The sequence below is a fragment of the Sinohyriopsis cumingii genome, chromosome 14 (genome assembly GCF_028554795.1).
Source record: "Sinohyriopsis cumingii isolate HCF-2022 chromosome 14, ASM2855479v2, whole genome shotgun sequence".
Lineage (NCBI taxonomy): Eukaryota > Metazoa > Mollusca > Bivalvia > Unionida > Unionidae > Sinohyriopsis > Sinohyriopsis cumingii.
In genome coordinates, this window is record NC_142974.1 from 50,898,461 (window position 1) to 50,916,074 (window position 17,614).

Genomic DNA, 17,614 nt, shown 5'->3' on the forward strand with positions numbered 1-17,614 from the left:
TTCAGTATTCATGGAAAAATAAGTGGAATGAAAATTCACAAACCAGCTTCAGAACATGAAGCCAGTTATAAGTGAGTGACATCCTGTCAGTAATATTAGTTCACCAGTTATATATACTCTGCCAGTGAATGTTGATATTGTCCCTAGTTGTAGTTAATTTAAGTACACTGGACCAAAAAACATTGCAATTGTCCCTAGGTGTAGTTAATTCATGTACACTGGACCAGTGAATATTGCTATTGTCTAAGTACACTGGACCAGAGAATATTGCTATTGTCCTTAGGTGTAGTTATTTGTACACTCAGCCATTGAATATTGCTATTGTCCTTAGGTGTAGTTATTTGTACACTCAGACGATGAATATTGCTATTGTCCTTAGGCTGGTGTATATTGCTATTTTCCTTAGATGTAGTACTTGAGATGCACTGGGCCAGTGAATATTGATACTTTCCTTAGGTGTAATTACTTCATGTACACAGAGCCAGTGAATATTGATACTTTCCTTAGGTGTAATTACTTCATGTACACAGAGCCAGTGAATATTGATACTTTCCTTAGGTGTAATTACTTCATGTACACAGAGCCAGTGAATATTGATACTTTCCTTAGGTGTAATTACTTCATGTACACAGAGCCAGTGAATATTGATACTTTCCTTAGGTGTAATTACTTCATGTACACAGAGCCAGTGAATATTTATATTGTCTTCAACTGTAGTTACTTAATGTACAGTTGTATGCACACAAGAATGCTCAACACTAAATACATCTTAGTATGCACACAAGAATGCTCAATGCTAAATACATCTTTGTATGCACACAAGCATGCTCAACACTAAATACATCTAATAGCATGCACACAAGAATGCTCAACACAAGATACATCTTAGTATGCACACAAGAATGCTCAACACAAGATACATCTTTGTATGCACACAAGAATGCTCAAGACTTATAAATACTCAAAATACAAGTCAGTTCATATATTTCATAAAATGTTCATGACATCTCACTTAGTGATTGATGTTTACTGTTGTAATATGCAAGATCATGATGTATGAGGTTAGTTTTGCTTAACATGAAAATATGAGAGACAAATAACTATTGTAATTGATATAAATTTCTCTTGCCTGACACTTCTTTCCATAGAATGTGGTACCACCATCTTTGATGATAGCAGATTGCCAAAAATCCTTCATGGTCGTGATGCAGTACTTGGGCAGTTACCATGGCAAATAGCACTCTATGAAAGGGGATATTTTACTTGTGGTGGTTCCATTATACATCCTAACTGGGTCCTCACAGCTGCTCATTGCATAGAGTAAGTAGATCTACATTTCATTTTCACCTTGCCACTTGATGTATCCATTATACATCCAAACTGGGTCATCACAGCTGTTCACTGCACAGAGTAAGTAACCTACATTATAGTTATCTTGTTCCATTATACATGTACATCCTAATCAGGTCATCACAGCTTCTCACTGCAGAGAGTACATGTATATATATATATTGTTTTGACTGTGGTTGGTCCATTATGTGTCCTAAGTGGGTTATCACAGTTGCTTACTGCACAGAGTAAATATGCCTGTGTTACATTGCATTTTTTTGTTGCCTGTGGTGGTTTCAGTGCATTTTGGTCTTGTCAAATGTTTATATTCTTCTTTTTATGTTTTCCTTGCATCTTGTTTCAAGTGTGGTATATTTCTGATAAAGACTTCTTGTGATTGGGCCTACCCCATTGTGCGTGACATTTCAACAGCAAAAATGGCACAAAACATGTCAGTTTGGCATCAGAGTTTATAGTTTGTTAATATCTAAGCAAGCATCTCCCAATGCTAAAATGCCACAATCTTAACCAAAATGTCATGCAAAATGCAACACTGGATGAAAACAAGAATTTCATTGTTTGGAATGAAGTTTAAATGGACTTGATTTTGTATTCTACTATTGTCGCAATGTACATTTATGGAAGAACCTTCAAAATATGACCAGAGAGAACTACTCTTGGGAAGTTCTGGCATGCAGTCAGCAGCCATAATCTACCCACAGGCAGGAAACTTGGTGGACACTGTTAAGTCATATTAACAATGCCACATTCTAGTACAGACACTGAAAGGACATTTGTGTCCTGAGCAAATTTAGTCTGACTCCACAGGAAACAAATACAATAACAATATATCATATCTTAAGAGATGAGAAGAACAGTATTGAGAACTGACACAAATATTATCAAGACAGTAATCTACTAAGAATGGTTAAAATGCAAAATTTTACGCTATATAAAACCTTATAAGAGTAACAACTTACTGTGAAAGTTACTGATGCCATTAGATGATATAGATATTTTAATATAGAATTGCTGAAAGTCAAGTTGATGAAAATCATTTTCATTTGAAGTCAAACTACTGACCATATTTTGCATACCTCCTGATCTGTCCAAAGCTCACCTTTTTGTTCTGTCATATGCATGCAGTTGTGGTTCTGTCATTCTTTCTGTCAGGGTCATCACATTCTACTCAATGCAAAATGCAGTTAAACCTACCTTTGCTTTTGCTTGTCGTATCCATGTAGCTCCATTATACATCCCAACTGGATTATCACACCTGCTTGTCGTATCCATGTAGCACCATTATTCATCCCAACTGGGTCATCACACCTGCTTGTCGTATCCATGTAGCTCCATTATACATCCCAACTGGGTTATCACACCTGCTTGTTGTATCCATGAAGCACCATTATTCATCCCAACGGGGTCATCACACCTGTTTGTCCTATCCATGTAGCTCCATTACACATCCCAGCTGGGTCATCATACCTGCTTGTCGTGTCCATGAAGCTCCATTATGCACCCCCTTCACTATAAACTGGCACATTGCAGACATCGTAGTGATATGACTGAATTTTTTTAAAGCTACGTTAAAAATCAAAATCACATCACTTCACACCATTATACATCCCAAATGGGTCATCACACCTGCTTGTCTTATCCATGTAGCTCCATTATACATCCCAACTGGGTCATCACACCTGCTTGTCTTATCCATGTAGCTCTATATACATACCAACTGGGTCATCACACCTGCTTGTCTTATCCATGTAGCACCATTATACATTCCAACTGGGTCATCACACCTGCTTGTCTTATCCATGGAGCTCCATTATACATCCCAACTGGGTCATCACACCTGCTTGTATTATCAATGTAGCTCCATTATACATTCAAACTGGGTCATCACACCTGCTTGTCTTATCCATGTAGCTCCATTATACATTCCAACTGGGTCATCACACCTGCTTGTCTTATCCAAATATGTAGCTCCATTATACATCCCAACTGGGTCATCACACCTGCTCAATGCACATCACAGCTGCTCACAGCATAAATAAGTATATATCAATTGCATTATTGTCTTGTCTTTGGTGGTTCCATTATGCATCCCAGTTTGGTTTTCACAGCTGCACAGCCCCACACTGCACAATTTAAATAGGCTTACACATTTGCATTTTTATCTTGCCTATGGTGGTTACATTATGTATTCTGAGTCATCGCAACTGCTTACCTCAAAATGTAAGTAGACCTGCAAAACATTTTCATCTTGCCAGTGAACTGAAACAGTTTTCACTTTTCTGGTAGCAGCAACATTAACAGTAGCAGCAATGACAACATTAACCATAGCAGCAATGACAACATTAACCATAGCAGCAATGACAACATTAACAGTAGCAGCAATGACAACATTAACAGTTGCAGCAATGACAACATTAACAGTAGCAGTAATGACAACATTAACAGTAGCAGCAATGACAACATTAACCATAGCAGCAATGACAACATTAACAGTAGCAGCAATGACAACATTAACCATAGCAGCAATGACAACATTAACAGTAGCAGCAATAACAACATTAACGGTAGCAGCAATGACAACATTAACGGTAGCAGCAATGACAACATTAACAGTAGCAGCAATGACAACATTAACCATAGCAGCAATGACAACATTAACAGTAGCAGCAATGACAACATTAACGGAACAGCAATGACAACATTAACGGTAGCAGCAATGACAACATTAATGGTAGCAGCAATGACAACATTAACGGTAGCAGCAATGACAACATTAACGGTAGCAGCAATGACAACATTAACAGTAGCAGCAATGACAACATTAACAGTAGCAGCAATGACAATATTAATGGAAGCAGCAATGACAACATTAACGGTAGCAGCAATGACAAAATTAAGATTCTGTTTTACAGTTTTTGAAATTTATTTGTAGTCAATCATTTGCTGTATTTATCTGTATGTTAGGAGCAATATTACTTTATGCACAGAACTTGTACCCAGATAAGCAAGGAATTCATCCATGTGACGTGAAATATTGGCATTGTGGTCCATTTCCTAATAAATCTGGTGAAAATTCATCAGCTGCATGATTGATTAGTAAGCAACAATTTGTGATAATCTTAAACTGGGTTTCAGCAATTTATATCCAAGTTTATATTGGAAAAGAAACTGTATCCCGTTGGTATTACAAATATTTTTATTCAGTTTCTTTTTTTCTTAGAAATTTCAAGTCATACTCTGTCCGAGTTGGTGCTGTAGACGTTGGATCATCCAGGTCACAGGGCAATCAAGGACATTTGTACATATCATCACGGACACACATTCATCCACACTTCAATAAAGAGGCCAATGACATCAGTCTGCTCTACTTCAGTCAACCGATCGTCTTTAACGACTATGTGCGACCTATTTGCATTGCATCCAGAAGAACTGTTGAAGAAATGCTAAATGCAGGATATAATGCAGAATGTTATGTCAGTGGATGGGGAAAATATCATCATTATGTCAACAGAGGTAATGCACTTTAATAATGTAGCTATTTTTTATAATGACAAATCTTTAAAATTTGAATTTTATTCATTTCACATTACTTACATAAATTCTGGCAGAAGTGGTTTGAAAAGCTATTCATGGTTCACTGGTCTTGGACTTTAGGAAAGTCTAACAACACATAGGAAACCACCTGTCTTTAAATGGGCAATATCATAACCATGCATATAGTGTCAGGTGACAGTATGTTCATGCTTTCTGACCTAGCATTGGAGCCAATAAGATGTGGATATTTCATTGTCTTAAGGTTCAGTTTAAAACTAGTAAACACCTATTTATAGCTTTATCTAAAAACAAAATTGATGGTCATGGACCAAAGTTCAACACACAATATAGATGTACATAATTCCATCTATATTGAATTAGTTTGGCTGTCTGTCCATAACTATATTTATTTCTGAGCATACATATAAAATTCCTAATGTATCCAAGCAAACCGTGGTATATGTATTAACATATCCAGGCAAACCTTGGTACATGTATTAACATATCCAGGCAAACCTTGGTACATGTATTAGCATATCCAGGCAAACCTTGGTACATGTATTAACATATCCAAGCAAACCTTGGTACATGTATTAACATATCCAGGCAAACCTTGGTACATGTATTAACATATCCAAGCAAACCTTAGTATATGTATTAACGTATCCAGGCAAACCTAGGCACATGTATTTAATCTGTTTTTGGCATTTTCAATTCCTCAGTTTCCGTACTTTAATGTTTCTCTCCATTTTTCTGTCCATCCATCCATTCTTTATCTGCACTTTGAACCCCAGGACAAATCTCCAGAAGCATTTTGACAGTTCCTCAGTTCAGGAGTCACAGGAGCTCGGTGTTTAGCATGTGGGTCTCATGACCAAAAGGCGAGTGTTTTAATCCTGACATCAGATCAACCTGGGTCAGCTACCATGGCATGTCCTTGTGCAAGGGACATTACTCCAATTACCTCAACACTAAATAGACAACTTGATTTTATATGCTGTAGAAACACGTTACCAAAAGCAATTCGTCAGTTCCAGTACTTTATAACACTTTCATATGTTTGCCTGCTTAGTCTTTAATCCATCATTAATGTTTTTATTTCTGTAGCATACCTCTGTCACTATTCCCCAAGATTTGGTTTGCATATTAGACTAGTGGTCCTGATGTGCCTTTTTGCTATTTACAATTTTTCAATTCTAACACTTTTATTGTTTATGTTTGTCTGTTCCTCCATCCTTCCATTATCAAGTTCAGGAGTCAAGGTGGATCATTGTTTAGCATACTGCATTTATGACTAAAGGAGTGCAGGTTAAAATCCTATCAACAGTCCAGCCTGGTTCAGCAACCATGATGCATCTTTTCCAAGACACTTCAATCCAATTGCCTCAGCACTAAATAACCTACTTGTGTTTATGTGATGCAAAGCACCCAACCAAAACCAAGTCCATTGTTCCAGCATTTGTAACTATTTCCCGTTTGTCTGCTGATCAATCAGTCCATCATTTCCACTTTTGGAACATAACTCTAAAACTGTTCCCCAATTTTTTTTAATGAATATTAGACTAGTGGTCCAGATGTGTGATTTTGTTATTTGCAATATTTCAATCTTAACGTATTTAATTTCTTGTGTGTTTGTCTGTGCATTAAACCATGTATTATCCACACTTTCATTTCCAAGACAAAGCCTGACAATTGTTTAAGATATCTTTATGAAATTCAGTACACATTAGACTATTGGTCAAGTGTGTCATTTGCTATTCTGAATTTTTAAGTTATTTCATGCTTTCATTCATCCATCCATTATCCAAACGTTAGGTTCCAGGCATAATTCCTCAACCATTTAAGACTTCCATCCCTGCCAAAATGCCAGACAAAAGGGGATTTTGAAACTAAAGTATTTATGGTCCCAAGGAGGGTTGGTACACATGATCCCATAAAAGTGACAATTTTAGTCATATCGCTACGATGTCTGCAGTGTGGCAGTTTATGGTGATGTCAAGCACTGGGGCATCATTCTGCAGGCATATAACATAATGTCCCACCCAGTCACATTATCCTGACACCAGGTCAACCAGTCCTAACATTAACCTCTTAATGCCGAGTGCCAGGCAAGGCAAATGCTAGTACGATTTTTATAAGTCTTTGGTATGACTCGGCTGGGGTTCAACCCGTGACATCCTACATCCAAGGCAGATGCTCTAACCCTTAGGCCACAGGAGTGGTAGGGAGTACAGTAATCATGAGATCCAACTATGTAATACTTATAGGTTACTGCATTTGTATGGGAAAATGCAAACAACTTTCTTGGACAGAAATACTGCATGACCTTGGGACAAAACAAGTTCATATTTTCCGACACAAATGCATTAACCTTTTTATTATATGCTCATTTTCTTATTCTAGCTAAAGCTTAATTATGTAAACAAAAATACACTACACAAAACAAAGTAACTGAATGTATGCCGTATTCCAAAACTAAATACACAAGCGCAGATTCATCATTACACAACAACATTATTAATGTGCACATAACTCCGTCCAGATAAATTTGAATTTAATCATGTGCTAGACATAACTTTTGAAAGAAAATGGCATTTTGGTCTACTTAAAATTGAAATTTGGAGTCATATTGTGAATGAATGCGCAATGCAACAACTTTTCCATTTGATCTGGAATGAATAGATTTTGGTATTTTTGTCATTTCTACAAAATTTTGTGATTATGGACTGGATTTATGTGCCAATTCTACATGAAGTACAACAGATTTCAGCAGCGATGGAGCAGTGTGTTGACATCTGCAAGCATGTTTATGTTCTGCCATTGAATGTTTGAAATCATAATGTAGGGAAAATATGAACTGTTTCAGTTGCAATAATCAAAGAGACGACATGGAGTATCACTTTCTTTTCATTTTGAGTGCAGTAAGGAGAATGTGATTGATCTTGAAATGTAGTTGAAATTACAGCACAATTTCGAAATGTGCAATCAAGATTGAGAACCTAAGACGTGGCTAATGTAATTCGGATTTGGGAAACTAAGAAAGTACATTTGAGGAAATTCAGGATGTAAAACTGTAAGTATATTTTTTGTCATTCTTATTACCAGCTAAAGGAGACAATTTATGCCTTGTCACTTGCGTGTTGTTTGTAGGTGCCCAGTAATTTTATAAAATTTGGCATCTATCACCCAACTAAATCCAAAACATTGAATCAGAAAAGTTAACGTGGAATGTAGCAAAGCAGCTGGTATGTGGCAGTCCACATTGGTTCATTCAGAAACAAATTTAATCAACAAAATGTAAAGGGCCTACTATGTGAGCCTACACGATTTGTTTACAAATCAAAAGTGCTGGCATCTGTGTCCATTGTTTGTTTGCAATAGAAAGAAGTTCCTTTATGAGTGCAATATGGATTGTGCACACAAGTTCAATATTGTAAAATACTGCATGATTCTGACAATGCAAAGTTAACAAAGAAAAACATTAGCATATAATAAATGCAGTTATTGCACAACACAAATAGACTCTGTGACGTCACTTGCAGTCTCTGACAGTGATAATTTGGCACTTTCAAGCGATTTATTTTGTATAAAAACAAGATATCTTCATTTCAGGTGTAGAGATTATATAAAAGCATGCTACATGTCATAAATAAAATGCACAATGGAATTTCTCTTTCAAGTTTATTTTAAATGGCAGGGGAAAGGAATAACTCATGACATTCATCCCTGAGGAAGGTCAAGGTCATTGGGAGCAGTTTCCATTTTCAATTGAAAAGTCAAAAATGAATGTTTTGGATTTCACAGTACTTTCCATTATTTTCTTTGATGTATTAACTTCAAAGTGCAGATATTTCTAATGATGTGATATGCATATGTGCCAACCATTATACTTTTAGTGTAATCATTATCCTCTTTTTTTTACCAAATTACGCTTTATGCTAGACTGTATATAAATTAAACTTTTTCGGACATTAAACAATAAAATAAATAAAAAATATAGCAATCAAAAGCTCTTGTTGTCATTTTTATTGTCATCGTTTTAATTCGACTCATAAATTTGAGAATTAAATGAGTACTTTGCTTAATTGCTATTTATAGGAACTGTATCTGACCCATTTCCAAGAAATTAGACAGGTTTCTTCAAATGTGAACTTTGCCTAACAGATTCATTATATTGATAAGCTAGGTAATTAGTGAGCCAGTCTATACTTTTATAGAAAATGGTGCCAGATGTTAGCTGAAAAGGTTTACAGTGAGTTGTTGATGTTGTATTATGGGAAATATTAGATCAGATGGATTTTTTTCAAACTTCAAAACATGTCAGCTCAGAGAAAAGGTCAAATCAACACCACTTTACAAATTTTAAAAGAACAGGAGAGTCATGTAATACAGCACTCTGAGCACATGATCATGATCATTGCATATTTCCAGCTCATGATCATTCAGCAAAAGTTACACAAAGTCATGTAGACTAGCTGAAGCGAGTACTGAATATAAATAAATTTTCAATATATTTTGTGTTTGTATTCTGGTTCTATTCCGTATGTATTTTGCCCATTGTGACAAGAATTTTGAGCAGCTGCAGAATCTTCTAATAGTAAAAGTGTATCTTTTTTCATAGATGCTGTAATTCTTGCATTTAATATATAAACTTTTTTAAAGCCCAAGTTATGCTTTTTTGAAAATTACAATAGCAATATTTATGCTTATACCTCTTGGGGGGTTGGCATGTATGTATATGAATATTCACTATTGGCATCACAATCAAAGGTCAATGATCAAGTTCAAAGTGATTTTTTTATTACATTTCTGTGAAACTTTACAATATGTATCTGTGGCTAGATATGCATGAAACATTTAAAGGTTGCATTCTTGGGAATGATGATCCAGGCATTCTAGATTAAGGTGACAGGCTCAGTTGTCTAATTTCTTTTTAGAGTAACTTGTTCGGACCTGTCTGAGGCTGTTTCATTTTTAAAGTTCATTGCGAAGACCTCCATATGCAGCATCTGCTATTTACATAAATATATTACTATTAGATTTTTCACCAATTAGTAAAGGTACTTACGGCTAAAAGGGTCAGGTCAAGGTCAGAGGGGTTGTTCAGTCCTATGTTACAAGGAATGCAGCGACAGCATTGTAGATGACATTGCAAATTGAGACGTTGTTTTCTTTTCTATATTCTAATAAATTTTGTTGATTTTCCTTCCAACAGAAACATGGTTAGGGGACCTCCAAGTAGATCGTGTTTACCTGTACAAGAAAGATGAATGTGATCAGATCTACAACCAGGTTGGAGAAACTCCTCAAAATATCACTGTTTGTGTGGATAACCAGAACTTTGGGTCTTCAGTTTGTCATGTAAGTTTCCCCAAGTCACCTGTCTCATTAACCAATTTTCAACAAATTTAACACTTACTCTTTTGTACAACATAATTTTCAAATTTAAAATGTCATATTTTAGTAATTGTACATACCGTATTTCATGTTATTTTTCACACCCTTTAATTTTTCGTACACCATCAAGCCATAAAAATAATAATTAATTAATTCTATCATATTTTTTCGTACACAACATTTAATATTTTTTCAGTCATCCTATTGTTTCTCGCACATAAAACGATCTTCTGTGAAGATTTACTTTTGCCATTGTGATAAAAAAAAGTATGGCCCTTTAAATTTTACAGCCTAGAATAAGAGATAAAATCATTGTTTTAGCTGCATTTTTATTTTTTATTTATCCATTATTTTTATTTCATTTTGTTAAAACTGAAACCAGGTTCCCATTTCAAACGGATTCAAAAATATACCAAAGTTCGATTTAGGTACATCAAATGACCAGGGTATTGTTTTGCTAAGCAAGTTATGAGTAATGACTAACTTTGGGCATGTTCTTAACTGAGGCACAAGTCGTCAATTCATTTTCAACTGGTTGAGATATTTTGAAGAAGGAGTGTGTCACCAAACATGAATCCAGGCGGGGTAAGTAATACATGTATGTTAATTTTGCTCATTGATCTTTTACTTTCGCCATCAATACTATGTTACGACTCCAGTGTCTTAATCTATGCAACAAGAAATAGCAAAACAAACAAGTTTTGCATAATTGAAAATAATTTATTTCTCAAAATACAAAAGTGAAAGAATTAAATTAACTTAGAGCATGGTGAATGAATTCTTGCTTCCTAAAAGTCCTTTCAATTCCAAGAAATCCCAAAAATGCCCCTTCTATGTTGAAGTTTCAAATGTACAGAAAGATTTCCAAAGAATTCACCAATTATAAGTGTGTAGAAAGCCCGTTGCTCAGCTTACTCAAAAAGGGCAACTGTTTTGTTAACTGAGAATCTATTCACATTCATTTTATTGACCTTCTTCGTCTTTTGTATCAGCAAGAAAATATAATGATTGATGTATTTGTTCTGTTGTTATCATTACAATATATACTGCTATTCATCAACAGCTGGACAGCATCATTAATGAGCGGTCTTGATTACGTCGGTCGGTGTAACAAAGCAAAGCACGCATTTGAAAATGAGTTCAGAAACCATTTGAGTTTATTGTCCAGTAAAAATAATAATATCTCAGTACAGGAAGAGGCGAAGACCACAGACCATTTGGCAATTAATCTTATTGGCTCAATATAGTAATGCAGTAAAAAACTATAAAAACCCAGTTACTTTTAATCATAAATGCAAAAGTCATTGACTCCGTGACTTCGAGTTATATATACAGGTAGATAATATCTTATATATATATAATATCTAGTTAATAGCGCTGGATTGGACAAAAGTGCACAGAAATGGAGAACAGTCTGATAAAGAATAACAGCAAAAAGGCATTCCAAATTGTGAAAGACCTCACCAGACAGAAACAACCAAGAGTCAGTACCATTCAAGACAAAAATGGAAAATGCCTCACAGAAGTGAGTGACATTGCAGAAAGATGGACTGAGTATTGCAAAGAACTGTACAACAATCAGTCCACAGGAGACCCAGAGGTGCTTGAAGTTCCAGACTCCTCAAATGATGATGACTTCCCCATTCTCAAAGAAGAGGTGGAGTCATGAAGAAAAAAAACACTGAAGAATGGGAAGGCAGCTGGAGTAGACAACATCCCAGCTGAACTTATCAAGAATGGGGGAGAATCAGTGAAAGAGCTACTAACAAAAATCTGCAACAAGATCTGGCAGACAGGTGTATGGCCAACACAATGGACCCAGTCACTGATTATAACACTTCCCAAAAAAGGCAATCTCCAGCTGTGCCAAAATTACAGAACTATCAGTTTGATCCGCCATGCTAGTAAGGTAATGCTGAAGATCATCTTGAACAGACTGAAACCACAAGCAGAAGAAATAATCGCTGAAGAACAGGCCGGGTTCCGGAGTGGAAGAAGCACAACACAACAAATATTCAATCTCAGGGTTCTGTGCGAAAAGTACTCGCAACACCAACAAGACATCTATCATGTGTTCATAGATTTCAAAAAGGCCTTTGACAGAGTGTGGCATGAGGCATTGTGGGCCACAATGAAGAAGTATAACATGGGTCAAAAGTTAACCAATACCATCAAGCAGCTGTACGCCAAGGCTACCAGTGCAGTAATTGCCCAAGGTGCTGTGGGGGACTGGTACCAGACAACAGTGGGAGTGCATCAAGGCTGTCTCCTGTCACCCACGCTTTTCAACATCTACTTAGAGCGCATCATGAGTGAAGCCCTGGAAAACCACTGTGGGACAGTCAGAATTGGAGTGCGTAACATCACCATCCTCCGCTTTGCAGACGACATTGATGGGCTGGCAGGCAGTGAAGACGAGCTTGCCAGCTTAGTGAAGAACCTGGATGAAACATCTTCCAGATTTGACATGGAGATAAGCGCTGAGAAGACAAAACTGATGACAAATAGTGGCAAACAAATCTCAGCCAAGATTAAAGTCAGAGGACATGAACTAGAAACAGTGAGCCAGTTCAAATATCTTGGTTCCATAATCACTGAAGAGGGATCAAGAGCAGAAATTTTGTCAAGAGCAGCACAAACAATGGCAGCTATATCAAAGCTAAGACCCATCTGGAGAGACAAGAATATCTGTCTGAAAACTAAAATCAGACTATTGCGAGCTCTACTCATCTCAGTCTTTTTGTACTCATGTGAGGCATGGACCCTGACAGCAGAATTACAACGAAGAATCCAGTCACTTGAAATGAGATGCTACAGAACCATCCTTGGCATCTCTTACATGGATCACATCACAAATGAAGAAGTGCATAACGCCATCAGGCGTAAAGTAGGCCAATATGAGGACCTCCTCACCACCGTCAAAAAGAGAAAGCTGAAATGGTATGGCCATGTCACTAGAGCCAATAGTCTATCCACAACAGTCCTGCAGGGCAGCGTCCAGGGTGGCAGAAGGAGAGGTAGACAGAGAAAAAAGTGGACTGACAACATCACAGAATGGACCAGGAAAAGTTTTGCGGAGACACAGGCATTGGCACATGATCGAGAAAAGTGGAGGGAACTGGTCAGATGTTCAGCAGCACAGTGCCTCAACGACCACACTAGGTCATGAGACTGATGATGATGAGTTAATATCTTCAAAGATTTTGGTCCGTTCATGCTTGGGCATATCTTCATTATTAAGTTTCTTCTAATAACATACTATGTTTATAATATAAAAATATTTTTATATACATGTTGCTTTGTTGTTCTTTCTCTCTCTCTCTCTCTCTCTCTCTTAAAATCATTTGCCTTTTTTTTTCAACTGGCTTCAGAACAAGTATCAGTAAATTAATATTTTTTTTGAACTAATAGACTTGTCATACACATTTTCAATACCCCATGGGCAGCCTCATTTACCTACATAGAGCCTCCTTAAATTGATCTGTAGAGGTGAATCTGGTCTTCAATCCAGCATTTACTGGAAAAGACCAAGCTAAAGGTCAAGTGTATTTAATTAGCATGTATATTAACCTCTGCATAGCCATGTGGCACAGTGACAATGGATCTCATAATTACAACCAAAACGATTTATTTATTCAGGTTTTAATTGCCAATGGAATATAGTAGTGCCCTTGTATTGTTTACATAAAGAATAACTCGACTGACAGGTAACTGAACAGTAAAGATTGTTTTCTTATTTCTCTCTCTCTCTCTCTCTCTCTGTCTCTCTCTCTCATAATAACAACAGATTTTTCTTGAGTTGAGCAGAATGAGACCTATTTTGTACATTAGTTTTAAACCTTAGGGTGTTGTGTGTTCCTCAGGCCTTGTCAGGTATGATCCCTTTATTTTTCGTACACGGTAATTACCACAAAATGATAATTATTTATTTTACATATATATAATTTTTTGTACATTGAAATTAATAATTATTTTTTTCGTGTACGAAAAATAACATGAAATACGGTAAATGAATAATAATACATTTTTAGCATATTTATTTTCACAATTTCACTTTGAGGCTTCTGAATTGCTAAAATGTATCCAATGTTAAAAATACAGGCTATGTATTAACAGGTCTGCTATCATTATAATGTATTAAGAGATCAGCTATAATATAATGCATTAACAGATAAGCTTTAATATAATGCATTAACAGAGCAGTTATAATATAATGCATTAACAGATAAGCTATAGTAAAATGCATTATCAGATCAGCCATAATATGATGCCTTAACTGATTAGCCATAATATAATGCATTAACAGATAAGCTATAATATAATGCATTAATAGATAAGCTATATAATGCATTAACATATCAGCCATAATATAATGCATTAACATATCAGCCATAATATAATGTATTAACAGAGAAGTTATAATATAATGCATTAACATATCAGCCATAATATAATGTATTAACATATCAGCCATAATATAATGCATTAACAGATAAGCTATAATATAATGCATTAATAGATAAGCTATATAATGCATTAACGTATCAGCCATAATATAATGCATTAACATATCAGCCATAATACAATGCATTAACATATCAGCCATAATATAATGTATTAACAGATAAGGTATATAAATCATTAACATATCACCCATAATATAATGTATTAACAGATAAGGTATATAAATCATTAACATATTAGCCATAATATAATGCATTAACATATCAGCCATAATACAATGTATTAACATAGACATTATAATTCATCAAGAGATCATCCATTATGCAATGCATTAACATATCAGCCATAATATATTATTATGTAATGCATTGTCATCATATATTGCATGAACAGATCTGCTATCATATAATGCATTATGTATTGTAAGCATTATATATTGTATATTTTGTAGGCAGGCTTTTATAGGAATTTTAAGTTTAATATTTTACATTAAAAGTAATAAGTTACTTGGTAGAAGCCAAATAAAATTGTGTTGAACCACAGGTTAAAGTTAGTTTATTGGGTGTTTTTGCCAGATTGTAATGCATGTCCACCTGTCTGGTTACAACAGTTCAGTTAGGTTTGCATTAAGATCAGTTACCCAGTCACAATATCCTGATTCGTGTACTTAAATGTATGTAAGCATCCTGCTTCATGTAGATAGACTTATGTAAGCATCATGATTTGTGTAGATAGATTTATGTATGCATCCTGATTCATGTAGATAGATTTATGTAAGCATCCTGATTCATGTACTAGATAGATTTATGTAAGCATCATGATTTGTGTAGATAGATTTATGTAAGCATCCTGATTCATGTAGATAGATTTATGTAAGCATCCTGATTTGTGTAGATAGATTTATGTAAGCATCCTGATTTGTGTAGATAGATTTATGTAAGCATCATGATTTGTGTACTAGATAGATTTATGTAAGCATCATGATTTGTGTAGATAGATTTATGTAAGCATCGTGATTTGTGTAGATAGATTTATGTAAGCATCCTGATTCATGTAGATAGATTTATGTAAGCATCCTGATTCATGTACTAAATAGATTTATGTAAGCATCATGATTTGTGTAGATAGATTTATGTAAGCATCATGATTTGTGTAGATAGATTTATGTAAGCATCCTGATTCATGTAGATAGATTTATGTAAGCATCCTGATTTGTGTAGATAGATTTATATAAGCATCCTGATTTGTGTAGATAGATTTATGTAAGCATCATGATTTGTGTACTAGATAGATTTATGTAAGCATCATGATTTGTGTACTAGATAGATTTATGTAAGCATCATGATTTGTGTAGATAGATTTATGTAAGCATCGTGATTTGTGTAGATAGATTTATGTAAGCATCCTGATTCATGTAGATAGATTTATGTAAGCATCCTGATTCATGTACTAAATAGATTTATGTAAGCATCATGATTTGTGTAGATAGATTTATGTAAGCATCATGATTTGTGTAGATAGATTTATGTAAGCATCCTGATTCATGTAGATAGATTTATGTAAGCATCCTGATTCATGTACTAGATAGATTTATGTAAGCATCATGATTTGTGTAGATAGATTTATGTAAGCATCCTGATTCATGTACTAGATAGATTTATGTAAGCATCCTGATTCATGTAGATAGATTTATGTAAACATCCTGATTCATGTACTAGATAGATTTATGTAAGCATCATGATTAGTGTAGATAGATTTATGTAAGCATCATGATTCATGTAGATAGATTTATGTAAGCATCCTGATTCATGTAGATAGATTTATGTAAGCATCCTGATTCACGTAGATAGATTTATGTAAGCATCCTGATTCATGTACTAGATAGATTTATGTAAGCATCATGATTCATGTAGATAGATTTATGTAAGCATCCTGATTCATGTACTAGATAGATTTATGTAAGCATCCTGATTCATGTAGATAGATTTATGTAAGCATCATGATTCATGTACTAGATAGATTTATGTAAGCATCCTGATTCATGTAGATAGATTTATGTAAGCATCCTGATTCATGTAGATAGATTTATGTAAGCATCCTGATTCATGTACTAGATAGATTTATGTAAGCATCCTGATTCATGTAGATAGATTTATGTAAGCATCCTGATTCATGTAGATAGATTTATGTAAGCATCCTGATTCATGTAGATAGATTTATGTAAGCATCCTGATTCATGTAGATAGATTAATGAATGCATCATGAGTAACACAACCTTCATTCAATACTAAATCACTAGTCTACATTTAGTTGGTTTTCTAATACATAATGTAACATGTGTAACAGGATAGAAACCAAATCTATTTTGGATCAAGTGAAGAAAAGAACAAACACAATGTGTGCAAATGAAAACAATTGATATATTGAAATATACAAGTTTCAAAGCTATCACAATGAATATAAAGTAACAATGAAATGAGGAAAGATATATATATATATACACACACACACACACATACCCCCCCCCGCAAATAAACAGGTAAACCCTAATAATGATTTGCCTTACTCACTATAACACTTTTTAAGTAGACGTAACTAGACTCTCATGAATGTGTTGAAAAAGAAACTGTTTATCAAATGAAACCACCATACTTTGAATATGTCAGGAAAATAAATGAGTACAGTTCATATTGCCATATGATATTATAAAAATGAACACGGTTCATATAACTGTACAACCTTAAGACTGGAATTCATGATCCAATGTCTTTTTGCACAGTTCAGAATTCGCATTAGTAAATGAATTTAAACTGCCATGGTATACACAGCCACCCTACCAGCTAATTTGCTACACTGCCAGTTATGCTGC

At 35.0% G+C, this 17,614-nt stretch overlaps 1 protein-coding gene across 1 annotated transcript in view; it reads left to right on the forward strand.

Moving 5' to 3' along the window:
• LOC149783779 (enteropeptidase-like) overlaps positions 1–17,614 on the forward strand; it is a 109,211-nt gene that overhangs the window by 80,094 nt on the left and 11,503 nt on the right. The window contains exons 17-19 of the mRNA XM_089932004.1: positions 1,149–1,320; positions 4,571–4,863; positions 10,100–10,245. Of these exons, the coding sequence (XP_089788130.1) occupies positions 1,149–1,320; positions 4,571–4,863; positions 10,100–10,245 (611 nt within the window). The remainder of the gene's footprint in view (positions 1–1,148; positions 1,321–4,570; positions 4,864–10,099; positions 10,246–17,614) is intronic.